At 44.8% G+C, this 18,042-nt stretch overlaps 1 protein-coding gene and 1 pseudogene across 1 annotated transcript; one reads left to right on the forward strand and one right to left on the reverse strand.

Annotated features, from left to right (window-relative positions):
- Positions 1-10,397: 10,397 nt before the first annotated feature.
- Positions 10,398-15,880, forward strand: LOC133886433 (wall-associated receptor kinase 3-like; annotated as a pseudogene).
- Positions 15,881-16,430: 550 nt separating this feature from the next.
- Positions 16,431-17,610, reverse strand: LOC133887192 (probable phospholipase A2 homolog 2). Its single transcript, XM_062327145.1, has 4 exons — positions 17,357-17,610; positions 17,230-17,266; positions 16,965-17,090; positions 16,431-16,810 (listed from the first exon to the last, which is right to left on the reverse strand). The coding sequence occupies exons 1-4, from the start codon at positions 17,519-17,521 to the stop codon at positions 16,647-16,649; spliced, it is 492 nt and encodes a 163-aa protein (XP_062183129.1). The 5' UTR covers positions 17,522-17,610; the 3' UTR covers positions 16,431-16,646.
- Between the last annotated feature and the right edge of the window lie 432 nt (positions 17,611-18,042).

The raw sequence follows: 18,042 nt of genomic DNA on the forward strand, positions 1-18,042 counted from the left end.
ATTATATGAAAAATTTCAGAAGTGTTACACCGGAACATCCGGTGATGGAAGCCCGGTGACCACCGGAGCTTTTCCAGCAGAGAAAATTTTCGGAGAAAAACAATTTTGTACTCACCGGATTATCCGATGACTGCATAATATGAACACCGGACTATTTCTTGCAGAGAGCATTGCTTCGGGCCACAGTGAAAAATTACGTTCACCGGACTATCCGGTGACTTAGCTGGCAGACCACCGGAGAAATGTTATGAAGAAACTCAGACAAATTGAACTCACCGGATTATCCGGTGAGAGCAAAAATATCACCGGAGTATTTTTTGCAGAAGGTTCTGAAATTCAAAGGGTCGGGTGAGTTGTACTCATCGGATTATCCGGTGATGACTGCGTGTTCACCGGAGTTTATCACCGGACAAATGTTGCCGTGCAACGGCTAGTGACAGCTGGCTCTGGGTTTGAACCCACCGGATTATTCGGTGATCTTAAGGATATAGCCAGCGGATTATCCGGTGATTACAGAAAAATGAGAGTGGTTAGCCAACGGCTAATTTTGATATCTAGGCTATAAATACCCACTCAGTTGGTTTCAAGAGGTGCTCTTACGACACTGTAGCAACTCATACACTTGGTGTGATAGTTAGAAGCAAGAGAGAGCACTTAAGTGAATTCCAAGTTCTTGATTGAAGGTTAAGGATATCATTAGTGCTTGGAGAGTAACAAGATGTGCATCTAGCTGTAGTCTAGGCTTGGTCTCTGTCAAGTGAAGCTTGGAGCTTGTTACTCTTGGTGGTTGGCAACACCTAGACGGTCTTGGTGATCGGAGGTGTTCTCGGTGAGCTCTTGGAGGTCTTGTGGGAGCCCCGGGAAGAGCTTGTACTTGGTTTGATGCCCGCCAATTCGGAGATGGAGAAGTGGCAATCCGGAGAGAGCACTTGAGTCTTGATGACTCAAGTGAGAGCTATATCTTTGGTGGATACTCCAACGAGGACTAGGGGGAAGTGCCAACTTCTCGATACCTTGGAAAAAAATCGGTGTTCTCTTCTCCATCTATTTACATTCCCGTAATTTACTTTGAGCATTTTCTTCGTGCAAGCTTTCTATCTCCTCTTGTTCTTGGTTCTTTTGCTTGCTTGCTTAGTTGCCTTGTTCTTTCTTGTTCGTTTAGTAGCATTTCATTTCATCTAGGATAAGGTTGTCTTGTGCTCTAAAAATCGGTAAATATTTGATTAGTGCCCAATTCACCCCTCCTCTTGGGTCACTCGATTCTTTCAGTTTATCCCTAGCCTTTGCATTACTGAGATGCATACAACCACAAAGAAAATAACCACAATGTTACACATGAGACAAAAAATAAATGGACTAACAAGAAGGAAGCACATCTCCTTAGATATTGTTATTCTTCTTAAGTTTGGATACGGAGTTTAGACTGCCATCCAAACCAGGTAAATAACTCTCTAGACGCGCGCTCCAGGCATGTATATGCCGTAGTAACTATCTCACGATGCTCTTACCGATGTAGTATATACCATGAATGGAGCCAATGTGTATAAGTAAAAATAATCTGCAAAGGAGAAACAAAATTTCTTTTATTAAAGATAATATCGTTTCTACATAGCCATAGAGACCAACAAAAAGTAGCTGCCATTGCAAGTGTATAGCCTTTCATCTTTTTAGTAAGACCCCGAAGCCAATTTTCAAGTATGTTTTGAATACTTCGTAGTTGGTAAAGATTTGATACTACCCGGACTATTAGCCATGTAGAATATGTGAAACGGCAGTAAAAAAAGATATGCTTAATTGTCTCACGTTTGTGACAAAAACAACACTTCTGATCTCTTTACCATTGCCTTTTTCTTAGGTTATCCTTTATGTAAATACCATAGGGATTTTTTTATTTTTAGTGGTATCTTTAATTTCCACATTTTACTTTTCTGGAATGGTTCATCACCTTGCATCAGAGCACTGTACAAAGAGCTGATTGTGAATTTTTCAGATTTGTTCAAGGTCCATTTAAACTCATCTCGGTCCCTAGACAAAGTGATATTGGTGAGATGAGCCATCAAAACATTCCATTCAATTAATTTCGGGCCAATAAAGTCCCGCCTGAATGAAATATTTGTGGGGAAAGACTCCATCGCTTTAGCTACTGTGTCATGTTTGTTTCACACTATGTTGTATAATGAAGGAAATTGGAGACTTAGTGATGAGTTACCTAACCAGTTGTCCTCCAAAATCTAATTTCGGATCTGTCCTTTATGTTAAAAATACCATATTGTAATATGATACTTTTCATTTTCATTAGGCCAACACAGTAGTGCGAGTCACCTGGTTTTCCTTCGACTTGCGAAAGAAGTTTTGTCCCTATGTATTTGTTTCGAAGTAATTCTTGCCACGTCTCATCCTCAGTTAGTAACTTATACAACCACTTGCATAGGAGAGAGGTATTTTGCATGTCAAGGTCTTTTATCCCTAGTCCACCTAGGTTTTTGGGTTTACACAGGACTTTTCATTTCGATAGGCGGTATTTCTTTTTTTTACTATCGCTTTGCCAATAGAATCTTGATAGAAAGTAATCGATCTTTTTTAGAACTCCATGTGGGATTTGGAAGAAAGATATTATATATATGGGTAGACTACTAAAAACTGAGTTTAGAAGTACCAATCTGTCACTCGTAGGTAAGTACTTGGCCTTCCAACTACTCAGTCATTTTTTTTATTTGCTCCTTCGCTCCTTTCCAGTATGAGTTTCTTAGTTTTTGAAAGTGAATCGGGATTCCTAGGTACCGCATGGGTAACTCACCCATTGCACATACGAATATATCAACATATTGATCGGTCTTGTCTTGAGCCGCTCCAAAGAAAAACAATTCACTTTTATGAAAATTTAATTTTAGTCCTGAAAGCTGCTCGAAAGCAAAAAGCAGAAGCTTCATGTTCTTGGCCTTTTCCAGGTCATCCTCCATGAATAAGATCGTATCGTCGGCATACTGAAGAATTGATAGCCCACTTTCTACCAAATAGGGTAGAACTCCTTCAACTTGGCTTGCATTTTTGGCTTTCTCAATCAGTACTGCTAACATATCTACGACAATGTTATACACGATCTAAGAGAGTGGGTCACCGGCGTAAACCATTCTTTATTTGGAAGTAATATCTAGTTTCTTCATTAACTTTTACTGCTACGTTACCCCCAGAAATGAGGCTTTCTACCCATGTGCACCATTTAGGCGAGAATCCTTTCAACCGAAGTGACTGTAACAAGAAAGGCCATTTAAGTTTGTTGTAGGCCTTCTCAAAGTCAATTTTGAGGATTACACCGCTCATCTTTTTTCGATAGAGTTCGTGTAATGTTTCATGTAGAATGACTACCCCTTTGAGGATGTTTCTTCCACTCATGAATGACGTTTGTGTGGGACAAATTATATGGTCCGCAACATTATTAAAATGATTTGTGAGCACCTTAGTGAAGACTTTGAAGCTAAGATTTAGTAGGCAGATATGTCTGAACTGCTAGATGCGACAAGCTTCTTTAATTTTTGGTACAAGCATAATTACTCCAAAATTTAGGTACATATCGGTAGATTCCAAGAGTGTATTTCATGGAACATTATCAATATTGATGATATTCTAGAATGTTTGATAGAACTTAGCTGGGAAGCCATCTGGGCCCAGAGTTTTATTCCATTCCATTTGGAATATTGCATCTGTTACTTCCTTTTCAAAGAAAGGAGCTGTAAGAATCTCATTTTCAGCGTTTGTCACCTGATTGATGTCATCTATCCATGACTCCGTCATGGAAAAATGACTATTCTCAAGTGGTCCATATAACTTCTTATAATATTTAGTTATGTATGTATTTAGGTTGGGTTGACCCTCAATTTTTCCATCTTCTTTATCTAGATAGAAGATGTGTTGTTTCCTATGTTTGCCATTTGCAACCATTTGAAAATACTGAGTATTGTTATCTCCTTGTAGGATATCATTGACCTTGATACGCTAGTACCATTTAGTCTCCTCTTCTTGGACCAATCTAACCAATTTTTTATTTGATTGGTTCTTTATGTTAAGCTCACTATCTGTTAGACAATGAAGCTCAAACTTTCTATCAAGTTCATCGATTATTGCTAAGTAGTTCTTTCTTTTGTTGTTTATATGACCCACTAGTATGAATGGCCCATCTTTGAAGGTGTCACCTTAGTGAGCTAAGTTTGTTTGTCCATCTTTGGGTGAAGTTTCGTCCCCCTAGGACCAATTCCATATTTTCTTAACTCAGTCTTCAAACCCCTCATGAGCAAGCAATCGTAACTCGAACTTGAAAGGTCTTTGACCTCCATTTGGATACAAGTCTCCAGTATCTACCAAAATAGGAGTGTGGTCTGAAAGTGAAGTCGGTTCGAGGGCCTGGACGGCTACCAACGGGTATTTTAATTCCCATTCTGTAGTGTTAGGATCCGATCAAGTTTCTTAAATGTGAGTTTATCAAGGTTGTTCGACTAGGTATATCTTCTCCCCAAAAGTCCGGTCTCTCTTAGGTCCAAGTCGTCAATGACTGTGTTGAACAAGAAAGACCACCAGTTCATGAACCTGTAATTATTTTTCTCCTAACTGAACCTTAAGATATTGAAGTCCTCACCAATCAATACCGGATATGGATTATCCCAGTATAAATTAACCATATCTTCTAGAAAACTTGATTTATGTTCCGCTTGAGCTGGATCGTATATTGCTATAAGCGTCCAAATGAACACATCTGACTTGTTTCGGAGATGGCATTTGAAAGAAAATTCCCCATCCGAGACTTCGACGATTTCAAAAAAGGATATATTTATCCCAAGCAGGATTCAACCCAATCTGCCATGAGGAGGGAGGCAATGCCAATATAGGTCCATACCGCTAGATAGGTGGTTCAAGAGCCCAGCCTCTGCCTCTTTTTTCCCCATTTCTAGTAGGGTGATAAAGTCCACACAATGGTCTCTAGCACTTTCATTGATGAACCAGAATTTAGCCAAGTCACTAAGACATCTGCTATTCTAGAAAATCCCTTTCATTTCACACTTGTTAGATTTTTGGATTTTTGGCTCTTAACTCCAGATCGGTTTGTGCGACATTTTTAATTCGTAGAGTTCGACTTGGATTTTCGAGGGGTAGCCTTAAGGTCGCATAATAAGCTTCCAAGGTCCACCTCATCCGTGTCTTCCTTGCTGAATTTGTGTACTAAATGGGATAGGAGAGGGTCGTCCCACACGGCCTCCATCTCATCATCACTTGACACAAGACAATCAACCATAGTTTCCTTTTTATGTCTCATCATCGCTTGACACAAGACAAGCAACCATAGTTTCCTTTTTATTGGGTTGTTTAGTGTTTTTAGATTGAACCCTCACCCTATCAACAACCACGTGTTTTAGCATTTTGATAGATAAATCCATCTCTTTTTCATTGTTGCCCAACGAAATACCAATGGAGCTAATTTTAGAAGAGATAGAATGGGATGTGCAGGGTGTGGCGTACCTGATGAGGAAGTAGTAGTGCCAGTCATGAGCTATTTATGAGCTCATTTTGGTCAATGCGCCATAGTTCTTAGTCGCCACACGGTTCATAGCTTTAGCCATGGAGTCAATGTCTGATGCCGAAACACCATTTACATCAGGCAACTCCTGGATGCGTGAGCTGCGGTGGCTGCATCCCTTTGGTTTGTCTGCAGCAGGTGGAGAGACCAGTGAGACTGGCTTAATATTGTTCATCCCCAATGGCGTGCTTGGAGATGTTGTCACTGAATCATTGCACAAACTAGGCTGATGTGCATGGACCGGTGTCAGCTCCATCTTGCCACCAAGGGAGGCGGCCGGCCTATCGATCGAAGACCTGGGAAACTGCAGGAACCCTATACCCTAAGGCACCCTCGCCGACTGCCACACTTGTGGCGCCATCCTGCCAGGCTCGCTAGCAGCACCTTGAGCGGTGTGTCTTGTAGGACTGCAGCACCTACGACACCGATCGAGGAACAGACATGATGCATGCCCCCAAGTGGTAGCTATCAGGTTGGCACGCCCGAATGAGCCGCCCCCGCCGGCTCTCCAACTTGCATCATCGGGCCTCCGGCATGTAGCACAGAGGACAACTACCACCCTCAGGGGGCCATCCCGCCAAGCTTGCCATCTCGGGCCAGCCTCTTTGAGCCGGCTGGGCGTGGATTGGCTAGCAGAATAGCCACACCCCTGTAGCGTAAGCCACTGTCACCGATTGCCGCCCTTGTGGCTCCATCCCGCCAGGTTCGCCAGCCTAGATCGGCCACTCTGTGTTGGCCTTGGGCAGTGTGGCCTGCAGAACCAAAACACCTGTGGCACCGACCAAGGAACGATCAGGCTTTAGACTCCCAAGTGGCTGTGAGCAGATTAGCACGCACGACTAAGCCGCCCCCACTGACTCTCCAACCTGCATCATCAGTCATCCGGCCTGTAGCTCTTAGGACAAATTCCACCCTCGGGGACCCGTCTCACCAAGATTGCCATCTAGAGACGGCCTCACCGAGCTAGCCAATCGCAGATTGGCCAGCATATCAGTTGTGCCCCCAATTTTGTGACTCCCGTTCAAATTTAGCGCAGCCCAGTCCAACCGTAATCTCGGCCTAGACCAGTGCAGCGCGGCCCAACCCACATTCTCCCGCACCCTCTCGCTGACAATTGGGGCCCGCGCGTCAGCGCTTTCTTCTCTGCAACGCGCCTGAGCCCATGCGCTTGCTCCCGCAATCGCCGCGTGCACGCTGCTCGATTTCGTCGGCACACCCCGCACCACCCGCCTATGTCCGCGCAACAGCAGCATCCCCTCGCCTATAAAGCAGCCCTGCAGCACGCTGCCGCCCATCTGCCCCAATTCCCCAAAGACCCGAACCCCATTGCCGTCGCCGCCAAGCTCACCGAACCCAATTCGCCGCACCCGAGCTCCCCCCTCCTTGTCTGAGCTGTTGCCAGCTTCGTCGAAGCCAGTGGAACCCGTTTCACCGCTCGCCGACATCTCCCTGCCGCTGGAACTACTGTTTTGCCGAACGCCAGTAAGAGCCGCCGCCTCCTCGCCGTCGCCAGCTTTACCCAAAGCCTCCCACGGTCATTTAACCCCCTCTCCAGCACTACATGCTTCCCAGGATACTTCCCTGGCCATCAATTTCGTCTCTCCGTCGCTGTAGACGCGAACCCGCCAAGCTCTGACCTTCGCCGCCGCTCCTCTTCGTCATCGACCGCCGCCAAGATCTCCCCGGCCGTCAATAGCCCTCAGTGAGAATCCCCATCCCCTTCCCGTGCGATTGCGCTTTTTCCCGTAGCATTTGGTGGGCTGTAGCTCGATTTCGCGTGTCACCGGCGATGTTCCGGCCATGTCCGCGGAAGCGCCACCGTCTCTCTGTCATCACCGGTCAACGATATCCCCCAATCGCTCTAGGCCGTTGGATCTCAGATCAGCGGCCGAGATCGCATACCCCTTCGGGTGTGTAACTGGTCCACCATGGACCAGTGGACCCAGTCCACAGCGCCGGTCCACAACCTAGTCAGCAGTCCCGTAGGCGCCACGTCAGTCGTTTTAACCCAGTCAGAACCCACGCAAGCCGCCACGTCAGCCCTCCAAGCCCGGTCAGCCTGCTGACATATTAAATGAATTTTCCAGTACAAAAATAATTCCTCAATTCCCAAAAAATAGGTAATTTTACATTTAGGCCCCAGACCTTTCTATTTTCATAAAAATGCCCCTAGTTAGTTCTGTTTTATGCTTTTAGGCCCCTAAACTTTTGGATAATTACAAATAGGTCCCTAAATTTAACACATAGGTCCCTAGAGCCTTATGTTTTTATAATTTAGTCCCTGTAATCTTTTAGAAAAGCCCATGTAGAGTAAAACTATCATAACTTTTTCATTCAAGCTCCGATTTAGGTGATTTTTGCGCTCTCGAGATCATAGCAGCGTGTACTATCCTTTAGTAACCTTTTTAGAGTTATTTGCCTCTGTTTTGTGTGCTGTTCTTAGCTGTTATGTTTGCTTGCTTTCCGGTGTGCGCGATGACTTTAGGAGACGAGGAGTGTGTCAGCTTACAAGACCAAGCATTCGAAGACTTTGAGCAACCTGCATTTGAAGGCAAGTGTTCTTGATCACTTTGACACCATTGTAGGATATTGTAGTTTTATTTTTCCTAGATGCATGCTTGTTTAATATGGAATCCCATGCTTAGGATTTTACTAGAATTTGTGTGACAATTCCTTGTAGCCTTTGAAGGGTTATGGGACAATAAAATGGGTAGCTATGCTAGTGCAGTCAGGGTTGGAGTAAATATTAATCTTGACAAATGTTTATGTAACGAGAATTTGGGTATGGTAATCTCGTAGTAACTTGGAATAGGGATCCCAACTGGATGGCTAGTATGAGGTAGAGCTGCACAGCAGGGTTGTGTATGTTCCTGTGTGGGATCCTAAGGACCGGTTTGTGAAGCCTGTTACCTGGCATAACAGCACAACCATGAGGCCTATATGGGTACGGCCTGGTCAAGTAATTAGTGCCCTTCATATTCTGTACGCACCAGTGGACGGTTAAGTGGCACAAGAGGGGGCCTCTGCAGTGGATAGAATCCTTGTTAGCGGTGAAACATTAGTGAGTGCTTATAGATTTGGAGGCGCTTTGTAACGGCCTTGTAGTGAGACCCCAGCTCCACACCCCAGAAGTGTAAAGCAAAACGGGAATCACGACTCGTGAGTAAAGTGTGCAAACTCTGCAAAGTGATAAAACTGATCGATCAGCCGTGCTCACGGTTAAGAGTGGGCTTGGACTTCTTCATAATTAGTGGGGATTCTGAGGGGTTGGTTTGGGTAGTCGGGAGGTGGAACTCCCGACAAGTCAGTAGTCGGATATGGGATATTTGGTGAGTCTAGTAGTCGGATGGAACGATGAGATATGTTACTTTATTGTTGGAGTTATAACCTAGTAAATAGGTGGCTAAGCCTTTTGAGTCCTAGGTTAGTTGGGTATAGCCTGCATGTCATATTTTTCCCTCACTTGCTGAGTACCCTGTGTACTCACGCTTGCCTTCTCCTAACTTTCGGATGCTGCTCAGAAGGTGAAACTTCAAAGACTTTCTAGACAATGATGCTGAATTATAGGCGAAGGAAGGCATCACCCTGAAGACCATGTCATAGGCTGGTATTCTCCCGGACAACGCCTGTGGATGGATGGGAGTTCTACTGCCACTTGAAGATCTTTTAATGTTTTCTTTTAGACCTGCGGGTCCTTTTGTAAGGATTATTTTCGTTATTAATGACACAATTTATGTTATCACTGATGATATCACTACATGTATGGAAACTTGATCCTGGCATACATGTGGAATACATCTGGTTTGTTTCCTTAAAAACCGGGTGTGACAAATTTCGATAGCACCACCCCAGCTGAGGCTGCCACACAGTCGGAGCTCACCTCCATTCCCTGCAGGCCCTGTCCTAGAGGGCTCTCAGCCAAGGCCGACCCCGCGGTCGGAGCCTCCGGAGAGGTCTGAGGAGGGCATGCTTGCATGGTGACAACAGATGAAGCACTTCCCAGTTTTACCACCGGGCGCCCTGGCTTTGAGACATCCGTATCTATGGAAGGCCCTGAAAGCGATCTTGGTGTGCATCGGGAGAATGTTTTGATGCCGATGGAATCACCTAGAACAAGATCAGTCTGAGGACGTAGATTGGTCTTTTTTGGGGATGCCTCGGGAGTGATGTGAGAACACATAAGGGTGGCAATGAGTCTGCCCTCGTCGGGTTTGGCTAGACCACACCCTAACCCAAAACCCGATTACTCAAATCCAATCCGTCCCTGAAACGGATATCGAGTGCAAAACGGTCCCCGGCCCCGACGGGGACCCTGAAACCCAGTAGAGACCCGAGCCACCCCGGCCCACCTCTCCCTCCCCCGCGCAGCCGCGCACTGCACTCGCTTGTCCGGCCCGCCACCCGCCTGCGTGCCAGTGGCCAACCCACTCGCCCCGCACCCCTCTCTCCCTCCCTCAGTCCCTCTTGCTACCACCTGGACCCGTAGTCCCACATGGAATCCCCATCTTCTACCTCCTGCCGCTCCTTCCTTTTCCCCTGCACCATCGTTGATCAAAATCGTGTCGAATCCGCACCCACCGAAGGAAAGCCAGCACCGCGTATGTGCCTACATGAAAATCCAACTAGAGAAGAAGGAAAGGAGAAGAAAATCACATTGGATTTGAACGTAGAGACCCGAAAATCAAGCACGGAAACCTCGCTGTAAGGGATCCAAGCTGTCTTCCCCGGTGGATCCAAGCGGCAGCAAGGGGCGAGGTCAATAGGGTACGACGGTCGGTGTTAGGGACATCGACTCCGAGCTCGGGCGTGACTACAGGGAAGGTGTGGAGGGATGGCCTGGAGAGATGTAGAGCTCCTCACCATCCTCTTTGGTAGCTTTGGGCAGCAGGGCGACGTCAAGCTCATCTCCCTCCTCGGCGGCATGCTTGTTCAGGGTGCTCGGTTGCGGCTCAGCTAGTGCTCGGTGGTGAGCTCAGGGAGAAAAATGGAGACGAGCAGAGAGAGTAGCTAGAAGAAGAAGCTGGAGAGTGAAGAGAGGTGCATGAGCTATGACGGGAAGAGATAAAGTAGAGAGAGGGAGAGCAATAGCAAAGGCCAGAGGGAGGTGACAGGTGAGGACATGAGGCTGTGTGCATGATATGGGCACATGGCCAATCGCATGGGTCAGTGGAATTGACTGGGCCTGTGGGTTTTTTGGTTTCGGTGGCATCCGTGGGTGAAAACACACACTTAGATCCAGACCCAGTTCAGGTCAGGGCCTCGACCCAATGGCCCCGCGGGGCCATTTTTTCACCCGAACCAGCCCCTGTCGGGTCTAAAACCCACGGGGACCCGACTCGACGGAGGAAACTGCCATCCCTAAGGACTCAAGACCAGTGAGGACAACCCCTACCCGATGCATCATCCACCATGTTCTGAGCCGACACCATTGTAGCGTCCACCATAGAATTAGTCTTTGATCTCGCAGTAGGAGACCTCCATCGATTAAACGGGGTTACTGTGATGATCCGTTGCGAACTCGAAAGCGACAGCATGAGCGTTAGGGTGTTAGTGTCTACCTGCATATCAGCAGCAGCTTGCTTTTTGCACTAGAGTTAGATGAAACCTTTTTTGATTTATTTTTTGTTTGATCATCAGGTCCCTCCTGTTTATCGTCGAACAAGTCATCTTCATCCCCATTAAAATCCCCATCCAACGGTGGGAGATAAGGACCGTCATCCAGCATGAAGTCCGGATCCTTGAGGGAGAAAGTAACTTCATGACTTGCCCAACCAAAGACAATGTCTATTTTTAAAGGAAGTAGCTTTGTATCTATTAGATCCACTGGAGGCGCACTATGCCCCGACGCATTAGACATTACATATCAACATCCAACAGTGCACCAAGAACAAAGTTCAGAGCCCAGATGGCCACATAGTGCCTGAAAGCGTATTGGACTCCCGTAACATGAACCCAAACTGTATGTAGTTGGAAATGGGGAGATGGCTCATTGGAAGGCAACCACTCACCAACAGAAATGGTGGCCCTGTGAGCTTTTAGCTGAAATTCCAAATCTATTATCTTGCTAAGCTCGTCCTTGTTTGGAAAAGCAACAAGATATTTATCAGCCCCCTTCGGAATAGCCTCTAGTTTCCACTCGGGATGGATTATACGTCAGAGTTCATTTTCAATTACCTTGGCCAATAGATGTCCTCTTGTAACAGTGACCAAAGCCTGAGTTGATACCTGGTAATCAACAACTTTGTGGTCAGACATGGTGACTTGAAAGAAACCCAACTTATTTCCACCGAATCCAAAAAGCAGGGCATTGGGATGACCTTGGTAAACAGCTGACCTTTGGGATATGGAGTGTATATCAAGAAACAAGGTTTGAGTTTTCCTAGCAGTCGATAAAAGCTCAATCTGAGGGTAGAGAAGACCTCTTCATTATCATCTGAATACTCTCAGAACTCACTTTCCAATATTTCCATCCAAATCTACATATTCATTTTGTACCATGAACAGGCAACTTATCGACTTAACTGTCAATGGTAAGCCAAATTTTTTTGCATAATTTTCCTACCAATTTGAACCAAACTGGATTCTTCATCAATAATTTTTTCTCCAAAAGCATAGCGTTGGAACAACAACCAACAATGATCTTTAGGCAGTGAGCCAAGGGCAAAGGGATAGGCTATTTGTACATGGCGCACTACCTCTTTACTTCTAGGATTGTCACAGTTTTAGCAAACTTGAGTCGACAGAACAAGTCTTCGTAGCAACTTTCTCGTTCATTCCATACATCATCCAACACCAGGAACACACTCTTTTCATGTATCTCTTTCATCAAAACATGATGAACAGAGCTTAATTCATTGTATCCACATTCAGCGGTGGATCCAGTGGGGGGTTGGGGGCACAAGCGCCTACGCGCTGGTGCTCTATGGAGAGGAAGGGGATATAGGAGGGAGAAGAGGGGGAGAAAGAAGAAGAGGGGGTGGGGCTTGGGGAGGAAGGAGGAGATGACCCCCTAGTAGTCCATGCTGTGTCTATCACTATCCATATTGTTTTTAGGTCAAGGACTTGGTGATCGCAATCATTAGCCAATGTAAATCAAATGCTTGGGAGACATAGAAACCCAGGGGCAGACCCAACACAAATTGTTAGGGGGGTTGGGGCTCAAGTGCTTAACAAACAATCGGCTAGTTCAAAACAATATCATACACAAACATAGCAGGAAAAAAATTTACAAAACACATAAAAAAAAAGAAAAAGAAATGAAAGATAGATAGGCCATATGATCATACCAAACCAATGGATAATGCGCGACAATAGCCCAATATTCTTCAATCTTCATATGGAGATATCTATACACAAAACACGGTAAATTGGCAGTATAAGACTTTCTTTCTAGTTTCAAATAATCATGAACATTAGAAAAAAAATTGAGCATACCACTAATTTAGTTTGAGACACTAACATATGACATTTTTTCATGCCTTAACACCATTTTACGACTTTATCATTGCTAATGCTTCTAAATATCTCCTTATTAGTGTCGCAAACCATCAAGTCATTGAACAAATCATCACCCATTTTGGTACGCAAATATGTCTTTATAGTAGTCATTATTGCTAAAAAGATCCTCACAACTGATGTTGTTGCCACATGAAGGATCAATGTTAGTTTAATGAGGCGTTAAATCAGTGGAAAAGTTCTGTTCTTCCTGTCTAAATCATCTTTTCAGCAACCACAACACCAAAATTCTTCACTTCTCCTAATGTACACTTTTGGACATGTTGAAGTACAAAAAATCGCTTCATAACCTTTCCTTGATCATTGACAAACATGAAATTTATTCTAAGTTAATAATAATATATAATTATTTATTATATATTCTATAAATATGGTGTATCTACAAGGGATACCCACGTCGCACATGTCCCAATATGGTTCATAACTGCCATGGAGTATATAAGACATGCGGATAAATATCAGGTAAGTAATCATACCCGACAAAGAAACTATCCCCATATTTTGTAGGTTTCTCCTAGGTATCCGGAGGATCTACATTTCAGAGAAGATATGCTCGAAAGAGTCAGAGTAGGTTATGCCCGTCTTGCCCCGACTATAAAAAGAGGGGAGGGGTACATCCAAGACATGCCTTTTTACAAGCACAATACGCCCATACAATCACTTCAACAATCCGAGCAACACAACAGAAATACACATTGAAAATTCATGACGTAAATAATTATCATCTGACTAGGCCTTTAGAACCAAAAACACAGAGAAATCTACCTAGATCCATAGGATAGATCTACATACCCCTACCCTTATTTGTATTATCTGTTCCTAAGATTAATCAAGCTAAGACATGGCGTAGGTTTATTATCCTCTTGGAGGATCAAACCTGTATAAAGATTCATGTCCCTTTCTGCGATATTCGTCTGTGACAAGCAGATATTCCTATTTTACCTATAAATATTTGGCAGTCGTTTTATAAATCGTTGATATAAGTTACTACTATACAAAATCTAAAATTCTGGAAGCACATTACAAATTACAATGTATTGACTACTAACCTAAAAATCATAGTCATTTGCTCCTTTACTGATACATCTTGAGACTCATCAAGGAGCATCGAGAAGTTCCTATCTCTAATCTCATTCATAATCACTGCTTTCCAAGTCGAAGACCAAAAAAAAAAAGGATAAAAATTACCAACATGATGAATTTTAAGGTCAAAAACTGAGTGTTTCAACGCACCTACATGTATCTCAAGAATATTTTCGAATAGAGACACAAAACAAAATACAATTAAATTACTGTAAATAAAAAGTGCATGGACAATACTAGAGTATAAAATGTAGAAAAAACTAGCAAAAAAATTTCACCACTCTCGAGAAAATTGTATGTATGAGTATCTTTGATCTGGAGAACATTTGACCTTGAAAATTAATGCATGGTCATTGGAGTATACGATGTACACAAACCTAGCATAAAAAATTCCACCACTCTTGAGAATATTGTATGTATAAGTATATTGTTTGACTTGGATACGGGGATAAATATTTCAATTCTCTGACAAAATTGTTTTTAATTATTTAATATTGAAACAATTTCATAAAGTATTTTTAGTCACACAGGAACCTTTATTGATATAGGAAAAAAATTGTTAGCATATTTGGAAATAATAAAGTTTACCTTTTGTGTTTCAAACACTGACGATCGTTTTAAATGTATTCTCAGGCCTAAGTATTAGCCTAGGGGTTTGAAGTGGTACAACGCTTCTGGTTCTAGCTTTAAGCACCACATTACTAATCCGTATAGTGAAAGAACGAAGAAACAAAAGCTACGACAAAGATTCTTCAAGCAAAATCGTGGCTACTTGTTACAACAATTGGTATGTCAAAGGGCAGATGTAGGGGAAAGAATGATTATTACTTTAGAAGAACTAGAGAAATAGAACCACCAATAATTTCGACAAATCTCGTGAGCTTGGTGGTGGACTGTACAAGGGAATTTTATCGAGTCAACATGTTGTGGCGATTAAGAACGCAAAGATTGTTATTAAAAAAAGAAATCAACGAGTTCATAAATGAGTTCACAAATTGGACGTTGCCTTGAGACCGAAGTTCCACTACTTGTTTACGAGTTCATCTCCAATGGCGCCCTTTACAATAATCTTCATTTTGATGCCACGGTATCACTATCTCGGAAATATAGGTTGAGGACTGCTATTGAAACTGCCAGAGCTCTCACATATCTTCACTCATTTGTTTCAACGCTAATAGTCCACAGGGATATCAAGTCTCCTAACATACTTTTTGATGATAATTTAACCGTGAAGTTGGCAGACTTTGGAGCTTCAAGGTACATTCATGTTGATCAAGAAGGGGTACACACGGCTGTGCAAGGTACATTAGGATACTTGGATCCTATGTACCATAGCACGGGACACCTCACTGAGAAGAGTAGCGATGTGTCTACAGCTTTGGTGTGCTTCTTATAGAGTTGCTTACTAGGAAGATGCCAGTTTCTTCTAAACCATCTCAGGGTTTGGGTCTTGTTAAACATTTTGTTAGTCTACTGATCTCAGAAGGAAACTTATTTGAAGTGTTGGATCCACAAGCCACTAAGGAGGGAGACTGTGGAGTTGTTGATGTGGCTTTGTTGGCAGCAATTTGTGTAAAGTTTAGAGGTGAGGACCGACCGCCGATGCGACAAGTGGAGGTGACGCTAGAAAGCATTCAAGCATCAAAGAAGTTTTCTAGTGACGCGACAGATGATGATAGATTTAGTGAAGGAACGAACCTTGAGGCTAGGAGCTAGGATTAATTTAGTTTCCGAGGAAGAGTTGTTGCCCACAAGCCAGTTGCTCGCTTCAGTCTGCCAAAGTCACAGTACTCATGGATTTAGTGTTGGTTTTGAGTTTTATTTTTGTAGGATCTACGTGGCAATAATGTTCTTCGCAGTGCAATGCACCGTGGATTAATTGAAACACTAACTTAAGACCTCTTCTATCATTAGCATGTTCCATATGAACGGAGCTAACTCAGTTGTTTGAGGACGTTTAAATCACCCTAGTTTGAATCTTTTAGACGTGTATTTGAGTGTCTATTTTTTTTAAAAAGAATTGCATGCGTTCTTAGATGTCTTGACATCTTGTTAATATAGAGACTGAAAACTATACTTTCATTATCTAAAATTAGCATGTTTCCATATAAAGAACAAAAGAGAATCGATACAAGGTGGTGTTTTTTTTTGCGAGACTCAATTTGTTTGTTCATGTATAGGTTGAAGGTGAACCATGTTGGTAGCCAATATCAACTCATGCTCTCACATTTTCTTCCTTAAGAAAAAAAAACACACACACTTGGGCAAAAATCACGATGCGTGCGACAAGCGCATATCTGATCTGTACAAATTGAACGGGGACACGCGGTAGAATAAGAAGAAAGAAGAAAGAAGAAAGAAGACGATGACCCCTGCGTCAAGCTAAGATGTAGACTACACTGACGACCCCCACCCGCACCAACATTTTTTCTGGGCCACACCGGCTCCACCGGCACGCACGTACACGTGACGCGACTACTTGCTACGGCTTGTGAAGGATCCGCTTGGCGAATTGAACACGGCGGCCTCCACGACCGGCGACCTCCGTCACGTTGCACCGGTTCCCCTCGAACGTCGCCGTCGACGGCCTCGCCGTGGCCACGCAGTCCAGCAGGCTCTGGTTGCACCACATGTTCAGGTAGTCGTCTGCACCCCATGCAGGCACACACACGCGAACAGAATGAAAATGTCAAGAAGAAGAGATGGGATACGATGCTTTGGTACTGTGTTTGGATCGCAGGAATTTTTCTGGCGGATTCTATGGCAACTTTTCCGGAGATCGATCAGCTGGCATACGTACTGTCGGTGGCCTGGACGCAGGCGTCGTGGAGCATGCAGCAGGCGTCGAGGGCGTCGCAGGGGGCCTCGCCGGGGCACCCCGTGTACGACACGCCGCAGTACTTGCCGTACCGCATCAGCGGCGCCGCTGGTGAGAGATCACGATCGAGATACGCACGCATGCAGCATAAACCCATCAGTTCCACGCAAAAAACCACCGGCGATTTCAGGCGTGCGCAGGACCTCGTCGGCGACACGCTAGACATCAGGAGAGACATGTGACGTACCCGTGCAGTGCTCGGACTCGCATGTTCGGCTGCACTGCTGTGGAATGACGAGTGAGTGAGTGATCGAGCGCACGTGCTAATGTTAACTGATGATGAGAAGCTTGATGGATCGAAAGACGGATCAAACCGAGGCCGTGTTGGTGTCGCCGCCGAAGATGTTGGCGGCGGCGAGCTGGTGATCGGCGACAGCGGTCAGCAGGAGAAGAGGAAGAAGAGGAAGAAGGCGAGGACGTTGTCGCCGGAGACGACGACAGTCGGTGAGCCCCCCGCAGCCACCAATTTGTGTCCCCATGTTGCCGGAGTGCTCGATCCTCGATGGATCGACCAAAGGCTGTGTGCTTGGGTGGTTTCTTGCGGCAGGTTCAGTGAAGTTATATCCGAATGTTATAGGCAGGCTCAAGTTTAGTGGCTTGGTTGGGCAAATGCAGTTCGAAGTAGTTCACCAGTGGCTTCTGAACCTGACCACGACTCAGCACTTCAGCAGACATCAGAAAACTAATTCTTTTGTTGATTTTGGCATCTATTCAGTGCTTGTTACAACATAGGACTGGCAACGGGTCGAGTCGGATTGGTCCTTATGGGTTTTACACCCGACGGAGGTGGGGCCAAAGGTAAATTTTGCTCCGTGGAGATCTTGTGTTGGGGGCGGGGGTGCATATTCGCTCGTGGGTGCTAGAATAGTCCAACCTGCCCATAGTAGGCCAGCTGCCTGCCCTCAGTTGCTCCCTTCATCGTGCCCTCCGCCGCTCCGGCGTCCCCCTACGCCTGTCGGAACTCGCTGCGCCGCCATCGCTCCCTCCGCCACACGCTGCC

The sequence above is a fragment of the Phragmites australis genome, chromosome 12, assembly GCF_958298935.1.
Source record: "Phragmites australis chromosome 12, lpPhrAust1.1, whole genome shotgun sequence".
Lineage (NCBI taxonomy): Eukaryota > Viridiplantae > Streptophyta > Magnoliopsida > Poales > Poaceae > Phragmites > Phragmites australis.